Source organism: Chaetodon auriga, chromosome 11, assembly GCF_051107435.1.
Source record: "Chaetodon auriga isolate fChaAug3 chromosome 11, fChaAug3.hap1, whole genome shotgun sequence".
Lineage (NCBI taxonomy): Eukaryota > Metazoa > Chordata > Actinopteri > Chaetodontiformes > Chaetodontidae > Chaetodon > Chaetodon auriga.
In genome coordinates this window covers 2,126,742-2,143,231 of record NC_135084.1, presented here as the reverse complement: position 1 = coordinate 2,143,231, position 16,490 = coordinate 2,126,742, and the positions used below count along the sequence as shown (strand labels likewise).

Below are 16,490 nucleotides of genomic sequence, written 5' to 3'. Positions count from 1 at the left end.
TTAGATACGTACAACACAGCTGTACAAGTTCTCTGATGATACAGCCATTGTTGAATGTATATCAATGGAGAATAAACTGGATTACAGGGAGGTCATCACCAACTTTGTCGAATAGTGTGAACTGAAACACCTGCACATAAACGCCAGCAAGACAAAGGAGATGGTGATAGACTTCTGCAGGAAAGTGCCACAGATCACGTCCACAGAACTCCAGCATCATTTAATGTATCACTGCACTGATGTTGTTTCACATCACATCACAAACCTGTTTTGCATTACTGCATTGATATCTACTACATCCGTGCAAATATCTTGTGCAATATTACATATTTTTAACTATGCTTATGTAATTTTTCTACTGTGCAATAGTACAAAAAACTGTATTTTATTATCCATGTCTTAACATGTGCAACTCAAACTCTATTAACTCTATTTGTATACTCTCTTTGTACATAATGTACATATATATATAGATATATATCCCATTTATTCTTGCTATTATTGTGCCTGATGCCACAAAATAGAGCTACTTTATGGAAATAAACAAACTAAACTGAACTACCTGAGAGGCTGGCATTGTCAGCGTTCCTCCTTCTGTGTCTGTGAAAACATTAGCAATGGAAATCAGAGGCCTGCTTGAATTTCAGCTGCAGTTTCATGATGCCAGCTGTCTCACACTCAACTCCACACAGTCGCTGTTTGATGGAGGTGAGTTTTCTGTTCTTTTCTTCAGTTCTGGGGCACACAAGTGAGGCTCACAACCGTTTTATGAAATCTCAGCTGTTAAAAGCCTCTCTGAGTGATAGATAAGAGGTTGCCATAGCAACATGTCCTGTCTCTTGGCAGAGTAGCGGGATGCCCTCTCACCCACACCTGCCCCCTCACCTAATGTTCTAGTTCAGCCTGTGTAAAGAATCACACATAATACAAAGTTAAATAACATATAAAACGTGTACAGCGTCTGACTACTCTGATTCTTAATACTACATAAACAGATGAATGAACTACAATCAGTCAGTCGACAGGGAGCAATCTTATGGTAGAACGAACACATGAAACAAATGGCAATAACCAGCTTGAGTGAGTTAACTCTTTATTACATTTTTGTTTGATGTAAGAGGATCATAAATCACATTATAACTGACAGTGTTTGGTCAGGTTGGACTATGAGCTTCATGCCACAGGTTGTAACTATTCTGCCTGCACAGCCCATAAGAATACTGTGCAGGAAAGTTCTTCAGATTTAAAGATCTACATCAAATTACCTAGTCAGGAATTAAACTTTCACTGAAAGGCAGTAGCTGCTCAACTGTATGGTCCATGATTCTACACTGTATATTGTGAAAATTCATTATTGAATTCATTAATGGACTTCATTTTCTGTGTAGTGATCATCTTTCCTGCCCTTCTGCTGGTAGAGGTCAGATCACACTGTGGTGAAGGTGAATCGAGTGATGTGCCGGTACTCCTCCCCAGGACGCAGAAGACAGTCAGGAAATGATGCCTGAAGACACACACACACGCACGTGCACACACACAGTAGGCTCAGTGGTACTCAGTGTTGGGGTACTGCATTACAAAGTAACTCTGAGTTAGAGTACTCATATTTCTTTTTTGTTGTAACAAGTAACCCATTAGTTTTGCAATTCAAGTAATCACTTATGTCGTTTGTGAAAGACAGACAGAAATTGGCACCAAAATCCAGGAAAGTCCAGAGATGACTTAAGGAGAAAAGACACCTGAAACCATGAAAATTGACACTTGATTTTGAAGGCTTTAGTTTTAAAGAACCTTTTTCTCCTCCAGGATGTTTTGAGTTTGTTCATGGACTTTAATCTGGATTAAAAGAAATTACTGACATTACCTTACTTTGCTTGTTTTTCCACTTATATTCCATAAAACTTTTTCAGATGAGCAATCTGTTTTTTCATTTTTGGTCGTGCAAAAGTACAAAAGAGTTACCTTTTTCCGTCAGTAAACAACATACACTCATACAACAACTTTGAATGAGTGAGTTTCTATCCATCATTCTCTTACCTGGTTGACAGCATCAGGCCAATTCTGTGTCTCCAGACAGAAGGAGCTGTGCTTTCTGTACCTAGTCCCACCCTTTCCCACCATAGAGCCATCCAGAAAGTTGGCAGTATAGAACTGGACACCTGGTTGGCTGGTAGAAACCTCGAGGACACGTCCACTAGCTGGGTGACACACTCTGTGAAGAAGACGGAAATTTTCCTGCTATGTTATATTGAAGACAATGGTATGTGTGTTGTGTGTGTGTGACTGTGTGTAGTGTGTCTAAGAGAAAATGCAGCAAACCTGGCAGCATGCCTTTCTGTCCAGGCGTCCCCGGGTGATGACAGACAGAAGTTGTGGTCAAATCCTGGACTTGGAACTTCCTTCAGCTGGGGGCCAATCACAACAGGCTTCCTGAGGTCAAAGGGTGTGCCTTCCACTCCTCTGATCTCTCCTATGGATAGATAAGGCTATTGATTGGTGATTGTGTATCACTGAACAAAGGTTAGATAATGAGGCACAGGCCATTCTCAGAAAAAAGGTGAAGGAAAACAAATCATCTAAGAAATCTCAGCAACATCTCACATCATCAGCTGTGGTTTACTGTACATCCATGTCTGTCATCCATATCCAGTGAAGGTATTAATAAAAGGTATTAAGTGCATTTTGTGACGAAATGGAAGTTCTCACTATATTGACATGTATGATTCCAGTGAATCATTTCTAGTGAGAGACATGCTGTCTTCACTTAGGGACTATTTTTCCAGAGGAGTACAGAGGACTGACAGAGAGCTTCATCACATGGTGCAACGACAGTCAGATGAAACTCAACATCAGCACAACCAATCAGCTTGTGGTGGACTACAACTCTTCAAACATGGATGCTCCACACACATCTTCAACCTGGTAACACAGAAGATCTGTAAAATCAGCACAGTTTCAAGGTGACACCCAAGATTAGTGTCATCAATTCAGTATCTGACCAAATGTGAAATATGGTCACCTTCTATTCCTCAGTTGTTTGTTGAATAATGACCAGAAAAGTGTTTTACTTTACTTTTCATTACTTTAGAAACAAAGGCTTTTAGAAATATAGCGTAGCATGTAATTGCCATTACATGTGTCTGAAAATAGTAAAAATACTGTTACACAATATCTTGGTCATACACTGCAAGAGTATACAGTAAACAGGACTTCCACAGACAGTGTATAATTTATAGCTGCTCTGACTGGCTGATTATCACACTATTATATGCAGCATCCAGGAGAGTACACGTGTTTAAGTGTTCTATTTCTCTGACAGATTACTAATCTGTGCTCTATCTAACACCCATAATTCAACTGAGCGTTCCTTTTGTCCTGTGTCTGTTGCAACCAGTATCACTGAGTACACCCCAGAACAAAAAGGCTGGGTAATAATCTACTGACTTTCAGTGGCATTGTAAGGTGATGTTTGATCCGATCATGTCATTGGTTTAAATTGGTGTTGTCCAAATGAAAGTTTCAAAGCAAGCTGTAATTAAAACAACAGGTTCCACCGTTTCATCATCTACAGTTTGAATAAGACTGATGCAGTGCTCTTCCCACTGTCTCTCTGATCCTGTATGTGCATGAGCAGATGGATGTAGAGTATGTGGGATTTATCACTGTTGCGTGGTGTGAAAAATCCCAAGCTTCTGGTGGTTATGTTACACCAATTTAAAAAGGTATTCTATGCATGTTTTGATCTATGAGGCCTCAGGTAAGGATTCGGGTCTTGACCAACCCCACTGAGCAGCAGCTGCCCTGGGAGCAGCCTCAGCTCTAAAGAGCCTTATGTTGTGTGGTGGTCTTTTAGGCGACACTGTCTTATGACTGGAACACACAGTTCAGCACATAGGATCTATGACTGTCTACACTATGCTTCCCAATTTTGAAAACAATGTTTCATGTGAAAACCATGTGCTGATCAAATCATTATTTAATGGTTGCTATGTTTACTGACAAAATACACATAAATACAGTTTGAACAGCGTGTGATCAAATGTGTGTGTTTAAAATGTGTCACACAGCCCTCATCTGTGGTTATGTTACATACTCTGCCTGGTGTCAGTTTAGCCTCCTGCTCTCGGACATGTTACCCTACATGTTAACATTCCCAAGCTGTTGCACTGCAGTGACAAAATCCATCTTTTAATAATCACTGTGATGTCTGACAAAATCAACATGAATACAGGTTAACGACAACAGCTCTGCTGTGCCTTCAGCTCCCACCAAGCAGAGAAAGTGAGAGGTGAGTGAAGGTTATCTTCTGACTGAAAGTTCATATTTATACCCATTCCAAGAAGCTGCATGTTTGGCTGAGGGCTGAAACTGGCTTGGTGTGGACACACTCTGCGATAATACTATCCCATCTGTCACCCTCAAACTATCTTCCGGCAGAGGATTGGACAGAAAGAGCTGATGCTGGGGAAACAGGCAGGACCAGCTTGTCGAGACTTAAGTGCAGCCCTCTACATTTAACTGTGCATGACACAGAAATTGATTGTATAGTTTTAAGTCTTGTCAGGCCTTGAGGTGGATTTCCATTCCAACAGATTTTGTCATTAGCTGCTCTGTCTCCAAGGGAAACCAAAGCTAATTGCAGAGTAATGAGAATGTTTGCCTGACAGAGCATGAAGGAACACACTCCCACACAAAAGCTCAAGTGTTCATGCTTCCACACTCCTGCATTACCAGTTGCATGATGGCAAACACACACAAAAATTAAAGATTAAATTGTACACAGCACACAGTAAAGATAGATTCCACACACACACACACACACACACACACACACACACACACACACACACACACACGCACAGTAAATAAGGGCGAAACTAACACTTATCTCGAACTGCAACAAAGACAATAGGTCTGACCTGTGGAAATAGCAACAGAGGCAGGGACACAAAGACAAATAGAAAGACTGCAGCACAGAGAACACAAAGAGCTGCCTGCTGTGGAGCTGAAGGAAAAGAGCATGCTGGAGGAGGACAAAGTTAAGATAAAAAAAGAAAGATGAAGAGGAAACACTATGTCTTTAAAGAAATGTTGTCCAGCTGGTGCTAAGTTTCTATCTATTAAAATCATATGAATACTAAACTTTTAAATTCCCCAACTGAGCAAACCCAAAGTGAAATGCAGAAAATCAAAACACCTGCTCCAAATGGCTACAGCTCTGGAAACCATTTTGGAAATGCATGTCTCCTGTTCATCAGTATTGTACAGAATCAAATTATCAGGAAACATAGCACCACACATGAATACTGCCCTCAATTCATGCACCTACAGCTCACGTGATGAAAAAAGCAGCATTTGACAAGAGGTTTCTGCATTATAGTTAGGGCTGGCTCAGGCTTGCTCTGGACCAGCCCCTAGTTATGCTGCTATAGCATTAGACTGTCGGAGGACCTCCAAAGACACACCGAGCTCCTCTGTCCTTCTCTCCCTCTCCACCTGCACGCTTTCATGTCCTACCACAGTGTGTTACTAACTTAGCTTCTTCCCCGGAGTCTCTGTGCTTTATCGTCTCGCAGGTTCCCATGGATAGTGGCTGAATCTGGACTGTGGATTACATCTACGTCTCCTGCCATGGCCCTGCCTGACATCCACTGCAACTGCTAATTCTGTTATTAGATCCACTGTCATTTTTACTGTGACTACATTTCTGTCTGTCTCTCTCTGTCTGTCTGTCTGTCTCTCTCTCTCTCTTGCTCTCTCTCTCTAACCCAACCACTCAAATCAGAAGGCCGCTCACCCAGAGCCTGGTTCTGCCTGAGGTTTCTGTCTGTTAAAAGGAAGTTTTTCCTCACCACTGTCACCAAATGCTTGCTCATGAGGGAATTGTTGGGTCTAGATAAAAGAGCCCGGACAGTACCAGCTCTATATGGAAAGTGTCCTAAGACAACTTCTGTTGTGATTTGGCGCTATACAAAGAAAACTGAATTGAATTGAATTGAGTTTCTGTTCAGTTTATCAGTTCATTGGTTCAGTATGGTGGTCTTTTAGGCGACACTGCCTTATGACTGGAACACACAGTTTAACTGTCTACACTATGCTTCCCAATTTTGAAAACAATGTTTCATGTGAAAACCATGTGCTGATCAAATCATTATTTAATGGTTGCTATGTTTACTGACAAAATACACATAAATACAGTTTTAACAGTGTGTGATCAAATGTGTGTGTTTAAAATGTGTCACACAGCCCTCATCTGTGGTTATGTTACATACTCTGCCTGGTGTCAGTTTAGCCTCCTGCTCTCGGACATGTTACCCTACATGTTAACATTCCCAAGCTGTTGCACTGCAGTGACAAAATCCATCTTTTAATAATCACTGTGATGTCTGACAAAATCAACATGAATACAGGTTAACGACAACAGCTCTGCTGTGCCTTCAGCTTCCACCAAGCAGAGAAAGTGAGAGGTGAGTGAAGGTTATCTTCTGACTGAAAGTTCACAGTTATACCCATTCCAAGAAGCTGCATGTTTGGCTGAGGGCTGAAACTGGCTTGGTGTGGACACAGTCTGCGATAATACTATCCCATCTGTCACCCTCAAACTATCTTCTGGCAGAGGATTGGACAGAAAGAGCTGATGCTGGGGAAACAGGCAGGACCAGCTTGTCGAGACTTAAGTACAGCCCTCTACATTTAACTGCATGATCAGTTCATTGTTAAGTCCAAGTAAACATTTGTGCTGAATATGAAGGAATTCCTTCACGGCTTTCCTGAGAAATCGTGTTCATGAGAATGTTGCTGGCCTGGAGGCATAAAAACAAATTCTGGGCCTTGACAGAACTGGCTCACTCGCAAGGGTTTGGCCCTGGATGGGGCAATAAGTACCTGCAACAAGCCGGCACCATCCTAAGGGTCTAGCAGGCCCAATCCAGCTGACCCCTGTGAGAGCCCGAGAACCACTGCAGTCCATTATCTGGTGTTTTCACACACGTGCACCCTAACCACTCTTAGCAACTATAACTGGCATGCATATTATGATTATTATATATCTACTTTTTTATTTGATATCTATTTTCTTTTATTTTTCTTTTGTTGTGTTTTGTCTAGTTTTCTCTTGTTTCTTCTGACTGAATGGACTCATTATGGTATATGTTCTTTAGAAGCCCTTCCCTCTATCTAATTCTATGGATTGTATGACTCTATCTCTGCCTGTCTGACAGTCACCAGAGTGCTTTCAAACTCAATTAAAAATACAGTACTTCCTGTTACTGGGTTCATTTTGTTGTGACAGAACACATGTGATGTAAATCTTTTACCTTTAGGAATGGATGTGTCATCCACAGGCAAGTAGGACTGAGCACTGATGGACACTTGATGATCGTAGATGTCTGCTGAACCCTACACACACACACACACACACACACACACACACACACACACACACACACACACACTTCAGTTCATCTGCCAATTCATCCATCCACCCATCCATCTATCCATTCAACACTTTTGCCCTGAGCAACATATTTTTACTGCTTATTTCAATGAAACATGATACGGATGTTCATATGCAGTAAAGGAGTCAGAACATCCCTGCAAGATGACAGTGGCAGAGATGCATCTCACAAGCCCAAGTACAGCATCTACTGTATATATCTATGGCGTTACATGTACCAGCAGGTCAACCTCAACATGGAGTCTGGTAGCTGCTAAGTGAAAACTCTCCTGTTGTGCATCATTTAGTATGTTTGAATTATGAATGCTTGCCAAGTGTTAAGTGCCACATCACTAACTTAGCAAGGATTCATCACATTCAACAGCTACCAGACACCAGGCAGCTGTTTGAAGTTTGTTATCTCTTTGTGTTCTAATTCATAATTGTAGACTACCAGATGTAACGCTATGTGATCACATTAAATGATTCCCTCGAATCTCTGCTTACATGATTGGCTGAAATGTAAGGAGCCATCTGATTGGCTACAGAAAATTCTGTGATGAAATATGCATTTGTGGATCAAGCTACGTCTGCTGCGGTGAAGTACACACATGACAAGCAGTTTGCAAATGCAGGTTCAACAGTCTGTACATAAATGTAACAATATCCAAATATGTCTTTCACAAAAACTGCAATTTAAAAAAATGTTTTTGTGGATTGTGGATTTCTGACATTTATTTAAAACAAGAAAAGCAAAGGCAAATCCAGCAAGAAATCAAATAAGAGAACACAAACGCTCATTCCATATGAATGACGAAAGGTGTGATAATACTATACTGAACCCTGGGACACTAATCACGCCACTTACATCGAACCCCAAAATAGCCCCAAAACCACTGCTAGGCCGAGGGCCAGAAGAAATACTGGTACCCCCAAACCTGATAATCCAGACATCATTCTGACTGGGGACTGAAAATCTAACTATGGCTCACATATCTGTCAGGGAGCCAACAGGGCTGTTGCCTCCTCTCTACACATTCATGTCAAAGTAAGAGTATCATTCACACTGAATCGTTAGCCATTCTGTAGGAAAACTGGTTCTGAGGTCTTGAAAAAATATTTTTGCCTGCTACTGGAGAAACTGAGGAACTGTCATTTGCAATATGTATTAATTTCAGACCTCATTCCAACCTTGGGGAAAGAAATTGAAGACTTTAGCAGACTCCTTGCCTTGAATACACGGGTGCCATTGCTGTGCCTTAATTGTTGGGTAAAGTTTATTGACAATTTTAATATCTTTTAGAACTCTCAAGACCACTTTAAGCCTGATGGGATACATCCAAACATCAGTGGTTGCAGACAGACCGCCAGCCTACATCATGCTCTTGGAATACCATCCCAAAACATGAATGCACAGATAAGTGTGAGTGCCCCCTGACCCGATCCTTTGCTACACACCATTCAAGGTGGTTGTCTCTGTCCCAGTCAAGAATCCAACAGAGCACCCTGCACCACTGCAAGGCTCTGCAGAGAGTGATATGGTCGCCTGAACGTACTATAGGGGGTGCACTTCCCAGCCTACAAGACATTTCTTTTGACATGGGAGAAGTCTGTCTTCAAGGTAGGGGTGGACGATATGGCCTTAAATAATATCACAATATTTCAGGGTATTAGGGTATGTAATAATGATGAATACAGAGTACAACTTTCCAAAGACTTGGCGATGCTATGCTAAGCCAGTGTACTGAGTGTGCTTGGTTTAAATCTCACCACAGCGGTTGAGCTCTCCTCACGCTCTTGGGGTGTTTCTGCTCGAGGTGGTGAAATATGTTTGTTGTATTGCCTGCTTCTGTTGGTACAGTCTTATTGCACCTCTTGCATATGACCAATGTTTGTTGTACATCTCATCTTTTCTAACCAAACCACTTCCACACTACTGTAGTTATTCCCTTTTTGGAATTAACTCCTCCACTGCTGAACCGGCAGCAATGTTACTTTTGCTTCCAGCCATGCTTGTCGTTGATGTGATAACAGTATGATGTCCTTATGCTAACAAGCTGGCATACTGCCATTATTATGATCAGAATTTTTTTAATTCACATTAAAAATTCTACAAATATTATGGTGAATGATACGGCATAACACTGAACTTTCACCCAGGAGACGACTGTTCATTTATGTCATCTCTTTATCTATTGATCTATTGTTTTTTCACAATTTTTCATCTCTTGTTGTTTAAATTGTTTGAATTAAATTTTGTTATGTTGTATATATTTTGCATTGTTGATATTTTCTACTACAAACTCAATTCCAAAAAGGATGGGATGTCATGTAAAACCCAATTAAAGACACAATGCAATCATCTGCCAAGAACGGTGTTTTAAGTTTTATGAAGTGTTTTTGTTTACCTATATACAATCACGTATGATACCCTTTTCATATCCAATCATGATACTATCACCGGTTACCAATAAAACTGTTTATCTGTGAAACGTTCATATCTATTTTTCCTTCTGTATGTCTTCCACCTTTGCTACAACAGCACTGATATATTAGATGATCATACAGCTGATCACGTGCCCTTACCTGTCCAGCCAGGTTGAAGTAGGAATGGTTGGTGAGGTTGATGGGGGTGGTTTTGGTAGACCGGGCTCGGTATTCAGCAGTTAGTGTTTCCCCCTAAATACACAATTTAAATCTTACTGAACTGACATCTGCAAACCATTTAGTCATATGTAAAACAGTGGAGTAAACAGTTTTTGTTTAATTAAGCCTAAAAATGTTCTCAAATTTCAGTGAAACAATTCAACAACTAACAACAAAGTCAACATGATGTGGGGGATACACTTAATCATGGAAAAAAGAGTAAATAATGTAATTATTCAACATCTATCCATCCTGGGACCTATTTCATCCAACGTTGCTTGATTTTAACCACTAGTTGTTGGCTTCCAGAGCTCTGTGAGCTCTGACCAAACAGGTGATTGGTGAGCCAAAACTCTTTAGTCTGATCATTGCACCCAAAAACAAGGATGCTACAAAGGTGATTAGCGACAGAGCTGTCAAGTTATGAATCAAGTGTATTTACCTGTAAGGTGTAGGAGACAGAGACCTGAACCTCTCCTGGATAACCCTGGTCTCCATCTGGACTCGTAAGACTCAGTTGTACACCACCTTCCACTGCTGAAGCAAGCCAGACAGCCTGAGGAGACACTTACATATAGCATTATACAGTAAACACTGGATCCACACCTGCAAATCTGAACGTGCAAACTTCACACCCAGCTGGGAATCAAACCCAGGACCTTCTGTCTGTGAGGCATTAATGCTAACTACTGAGCTATCACACTGACTGTGCTATACAATGTGAATATGGGCTGAATAAAGCTTGTGACTGGATTTTTTTAGACTCTCAAAGATCAATATTGATATCAGCCTCAATCATTCTGTATTAGATGAGTGCTTGTGAGAGCGTAGCCAAAGAGGAATTTTAGTTCCATGTGTGAATAGAGACTGTATAGTGACTACTAATTTATTTCAGTTTCCATGTTTCAACAGGAACCTTTTCTTCCTCTACTTCAAGGTTCCCTAATAAAGCCAAACCAGTCCCACCACCAGCGCAGAGCTATTCTGCTGTCAGTTGCTCATGTGGACACTGAATACCTGCAGTCTGTTGCATTTCTCTCTGCTTTTCAGCCATGGCTTAAAATGATGTGCATGAGGTCACCTCAAGCAGTGCAATAATAAAGTTTTGGCCTCATGAGACAGCTTGATCTAAATTAGATTGATGATTAGAAGCCAGTGGAATTGTGCCACTCATATGTGAACAGCTAAATGCATGGTGCAAAACACACACACACACACACACACACACACACACACACACACACACACACACAGTCCTCAGAGTATACTAGGTGTAGAGTGTTTATCTGTGTGTGTGTGTGTGTGTGTGTGTGTGTGTGTCGTGTAGTTGATGATACAGCTCACTGGATTCTCAGTAATTGGTCAGTGCTGTGTACAGTGTAGCCCTCAGGCTGAATGAGGAGATGACAGCTTTAAAAACAAACCAATAATTAGAGCCCCACTGATGCACTTCGTTTAACCATTTAAACTGTGCGTTGCAGAAAAAGACAGCAGACATCTGTTGAATATGTCATTTTGGCATCAGTGACATGTATGTAGAATGGCATTAACACTTGGAATCTTGGTTGCTGTCTTTTCTTTCACTGCTTCATTTTTTTTTTTAAAGCCATGCTTTTGGAATGGCATTTTTGGCCTATTGATTGGTCAGTCCACAACTTCGGTCCGGATTTAAATACCTCAAGAGCTACTGGATGGCAGTCACGGTCTAAAGGGGATGAATTCATCCAATGTTAGTGATCCCCTGACTTCTCCTTTCACACCACCAGCAGATAAAAATGTTCTCATATCTGGTGAATATCTCAACATCGACAAGATAGATTGGAACACAATCTGGTACAGGCCTGGGGTGGGCTGTATACTGGTTTTGTCACCAGAGTCACGTTCTGCCATGACATGGATTTTGCAACACCTTCATTATTGTGATAAATATCTTAGCATATTAAAAATAATGTGCTTTACTGTGCCTGCAATAACACGCAGGTAGAGGGCTATGAGTGGACTCATAGAACTGGAGTTACATCTGCTCACTACTATTTTTGCTATGAAACTGACTGAAACTGACTAATATTACCAGCAACACATGCCAACTTCTCTGTTGTTGGCTGTAAGAACCAACACAAAAGTCTTCATCTACTCCCACCACCTGAGGAAGTGAAGACCCAGTGGATCCAATGGCCCCACAACAACAACTGGAAAAAATGTTGTTATATTTCAGTTCTTCATATGTGTATGCTAAGAATTTTACTTTGGACTGCTTTGAGGGCCTATACAAAGCAGGATTCACTTGTAAGGATTCAACCTGTAAGTTTGCAATTTTATGTTGCTTTTCTATTTGTTTGCTGGTTAGTCTGTTGAATTTGGTGTTAGCATGCACCCTGGCTACTGTGGCTAGTAGCATCTGGTGTAGACCCACACACTGGAGCAACGTTGGAGCATTTCATATTGAGAGAAAGTGCAAGCGCTGAGCCTCATTTGAAGCCAATTAAATAGAGTAGCAGGTTGGATGAGGGAAAATATTTTTTCATGTTGCTTTTTGTGTTGTCTCACATTGCCAGAGCTAAACTTATCTCCACAACTTATACTGCAACATAAGCTCAGCTGGTTTTGTCGTTGCAGGAAAGTCTGGTCTGCTGTGAGCTGCCTCAGTATGTGAGTCTGTTGCTGCTGTATAAAAATGTAGTTGATAGACATGCCCTGTGGCATAGTGGCTGTTGTTCCTAAATAATATATTGGGGGTTTTCTGCCAAATAGATGCTGTTGAGATACCTTAACTTACCCCTTATCTAAATGAATCAAATTACATTTATTAATTTATTGCTATTACATTTGGTAGTAACATTCGTGTTCCTCTCAGGATGAAGAATTTAGCATTTGACACGCATAAGTCTGACATCCATTACGGCCATCTGCTGGACTGACCCTCCCTATGCAGGTATTGTCAAGGCATGTGTGAAAAGGTGAAGCTGCATGTGTGAATAGTGAAAATCGCAAGCAGTGTCTGAAAGGCTATGCCAGTAATTTACTGGGCACTATGTGTGAAAGAGGCTTAAGTCTTACCTTATTGAAGCCCCGCAGCCCTCCATGCAGTGCATTAGGTCCATTGTTGATATCTAGTTGGTACTCTTTTCCCTCCACTACAAAGCGTCCCCGTGCAATCCTGTTGGCCACGCGGCCCACCACAGCTCCCAGGTACCGCTTATCTGACACATAACCTGACAACACAAAGCAACACAACACTGGTTATTCTGATTCCCCTTCACCAGCGTAATGCCTCCCTTATATTCACCTCACTTACTCTCCCTCAGCTCTTTGCAGAAGCATCTCCCACTACTGTCAAACTACTATCAAATTCAAGTTCATATACTATCACCATGAAGGATACATGAATTTATGCGGTGCACGCTAAGGTGCTAATCATTAACATGCTCAAGGGCAGCCTAAAATGCTTATACTGAAATTCAAAACCAAACAAATGCATTGTCTGAATACTATCAGATATGCAGTCCTATGTCAAACATAATCAGTTTTAACAAAGCAATACATTATTTCTGTGATTTGATTGCTATCATCAATGGAATCTTTTTCTATATGTAAAACAATAAAAACAAAATACAACCTCAGGCTAACTAAAGAGGAAACTTTGCCCCTCCAAAATCTGTCATCTTAGCCCCTATTTGCACAGGAAAAGCAAATTTTTACTTTTTACTTGAAATGACTGATGTTATCCCTGGATACGATGTCATGGCTCTGCGTAACATCCGTTTCCTGAACAACAAGAGCAATGAGCCTGGATCCAAAATGCTGTCAAAACTATCATTTCTAATTGCCAAGGCAGCCTCCATAATTCTCCACCAGAAAAGAGGCAGACAAAAGCAGGAAGAAAACTAAAATCACCAAGATGCCCATTTACTCGAGACTAAAATGATCACATGACCTCTGCCTTTGGCAGAGTGTGGTCAGTAGGTAATATGCAGGGAATCTTTACAAATTACAGACACAGATCACAAACAACCTCCACAATTATTCTAAATTACCAGAGGTCTCAGGACAAAGCTGCCCCATGTAAATAGGGCTTTACGCTTACCATGAAGAGTGATGCAAACATTTTGTGTTTACACTCTGAAAGCCACATGTGAGGATCCCATTTATACAAAAGTTACGCAATTTGTACATTTCAGTTTTGAAATGAGAGAATTTTCCCTCAAATCTTTTACTGTGTGGAGCAGCCCTGCAAAACATCCCCACAAAGTGTTCAGTGTCTGGCCCAAGTTATGTGCTCGACTCAGATACAGCTACGACAAACAGAAGTCAATTATCATCTCGTTCTGAAATCTGACCATTTCATTTCTTTTGACTCTTTTTATGCAGTTTATGGCTGTAAGTGGAAAAAAAACTATTATTTTCCTTCTTACCCTCCAGGTCATCGTAGCCCAGGACTATGTCTTCCATCTGACCGTCCTTATCTCTGCTGTACACAGACCTGATGATGGCTCCCAGAGTAAGAACCTCCACCCGCACCTGGGGGGACTGCAGGACCCACAGGTCGACAGTGCCCAGGCCGGACACCTCTCCCCACTGCTGATGGCTCACCTGAGTCATCCTGGATCTCACAACCACAAACAGGGCAGAATGGAACAGGACATCACGTCATCATCACGGTTAAAATGTTTCTTCTACACTCCCATCCTTCAGCAAAAGTCACAGCCGTGTTAGCCAACAGGGTTATTCTGTGAATTTCCAGTGCACACAGGTGCATACACTGTCGATGTATTCGAGTATCACACACACACAAACAAACAAACACACTTAACCTTTGGAACAGTCCAGTGCTGCTGTGTTAAAGTTGCTCGTTGACCGGTGTTAACTGACCAACGAATTGCAGCGATCAGCTGCAACAACTGACGTTCGCACAGTGTCTCACCTCAACACTGTCGTACAACTTTCTTGTTGTTGTATTCTTCTTCTTCCTGTTCTCCTTCTTCCTCTTCTTCTTCTCCTCCTCCTCCTCCCTCCTCTTCTTCTTCTTCTTCTTCTTCGCAAACCAACGTAAACGGTGTTTTCCGCCACCTACTGTATCGGACTGTGTGGATTCCTGACAGTAAACATGAACACAGATTGGCTCTAAAACCCCTTGTCCGCCTCTGGTAGACTACTATATATTTTCAGTGAATGATAATGTTATCACTACTGTTATCACTTCATTATCCTGTAATCAAATACTAATTTGCAGAAGGCTAAAGTGATACTCCACCACAAATCTACCATAAGATCATAAGATCAGCTTAATTTATAGCAGCTATAAATCAGTAGCAGCTGATTACTGCATATACATTTGATGAACTTCAGACAACAGCTTGCTAGCTTGTCTGCATTTTTCTATTATTGTATTAACACTCTGTCTCTGCCATATAATAATATAAATGGACTGTACATGGCGCTTTTCTAGTCTGACGACCACTTAAAGCGTTTTTACAACACAAGTCTGCGTTCACCCACTCACACACACATTCGTACTGCAGCTAAGCCACCTGCTCATTACGAGCGTTTTCCATTCACACACACTCACACACCGATGGCACAGCATCGGGGGCAGTTTTGGGGTTCAGTATCTTGCCCAAAGATACGTCGACATGTGGACTGCCGAGACCAGGGATCAAACCGCCGACCTCTTGAGCCACAGGATATATGCTTGTTCACTTAAATATACCCTATATCTGACGGACTGAATAACTGCTGTAGACTAAATTTGACACATCTTATTTTTGAAAAGCTACTTGATCCAAATGACTGTCATTATATTGCTTACATCATTCGGTGACGGTTGTGGCTCAGGAGGTAGAGCGGTCGTCCACTTATTAGGAGGTCGGTGGTTCAATCCCAGGCCTCGGAGGTCTACATGTTGAAGTATCCTTGGGCAAGACACTGAACCCCACAACTGCCCCTGATGCTGTGCCATTGGTGCGTGAATTCGTACGTACGTCGCTTTGGAAGAAAGTGACTGCCAAATGACTAGTTGTAATTGAATAATTTGACAAGTGTCATAATTGATCATTTATTTAAGCACATTATTTCATTTAGTACAATTCAAGGATTGGGTTAACTAGTTCCTACATTAAGTGACTACAGTTAGGTGGTCAGAATCAGATACCTGGTTGAAAGTGAAATGCTGTCAACATCCCTGCATTATATGAATGAAAAGACAAAAGGACATTTAAATTCAGCACTTAGTTTATTTATGTAGTACTTGTGATGGAAATGTACACATCACTTACATATTATGCTTCACTTGTGATTTTGAGAGAAGCCACAGGTAAGAGAGACAAAACTGGAGGGCAGCAGGAGAGAAGGTTAAAATTGGGAGGGTTGACAGGTCTGACAGGGAGAATGTGATTCTGTAAACTGAAGTGAC

At 41.3% G+C, this 16,490-nt stretch overlaps 1 protein-coding gene across 3 annotated transcripts; it reads right to left on the bottom strand.

Annotated features, from left to right (window-relative positions):
• Nucleotides 1-1,076: 1,076 nt before the first annotated feature.
• On the bottom strand, nucleotides 1,077-15,090 carry galm (galactose mutarotase). Of its 3 annotated transcripts, none has more exons than XM_076742581.1 (9): nucleotides 15,003-15,090; nucleotides 14,494-14,687; nucleotides 13,139-13,293; nucleotides 10,524-10,637; nucleotides 10,022-10,114; nucleotides 7,317-7,398; nucleotides 2,320-2,470; nucleotides 2,038-2,212; nucleotides 1,077-1,504 (listed from the first exon to the last, which is right to left on the bottom strand). In XM_076742581.1, exons 2-9 carry the CDS (start codon nucleotides 14,678-14,680, stop codon nucleotides 1,427-1,429), a joined length of 1,035 nt encoding a protein of 344 aa, XP_076598696.1. In that variant the 5' UTR covers nucleotides 14,681-14,687; nucleotides 15,003-15,090; the 3' UTR covers nucleotides 1,077-1,426. The 3 variants fall into 3 exon arrangements, with proteins under 3 accessions (XP_076598696.1, XP_076598697.1, XP_076598698.1); XM_076742582.1 differs by having other exon boundaries at nucleotides 14,494-14,681; nucleotides 15,003-15,075; XM_076742583.1 differs by having other exon boundaries at nucleotides 14,494-14,681; nucleotides 14,893-15,042.
• Between the last annotated feature and the right edge of the window lie 1,400 nt (nucleotides 15,091-16,490).

Coding starts and splice junctions, on each gene's coding strand:
- galm (XM_076742581.1), bottom strand. CDS start 14,680: ATGACTCAGGTGAGCCATCAGCAGTGGGGAGAGGTGTCCGGCCTGGGC. Junction 10,115..10,523: donor CTGTCTCCTACACCTTACAG/GTAAATACACTT, acceptor TTGTGTATTTAG/GGGGAAACACTAACTGCTGA. Junction 2,213..2,319: donor ACAGAAAGGCATGCTGCCAG/GTTTGCTGCATT, acceptor TCTTCTTCACAG/AGTGTGTCACCCAGCTAGTG.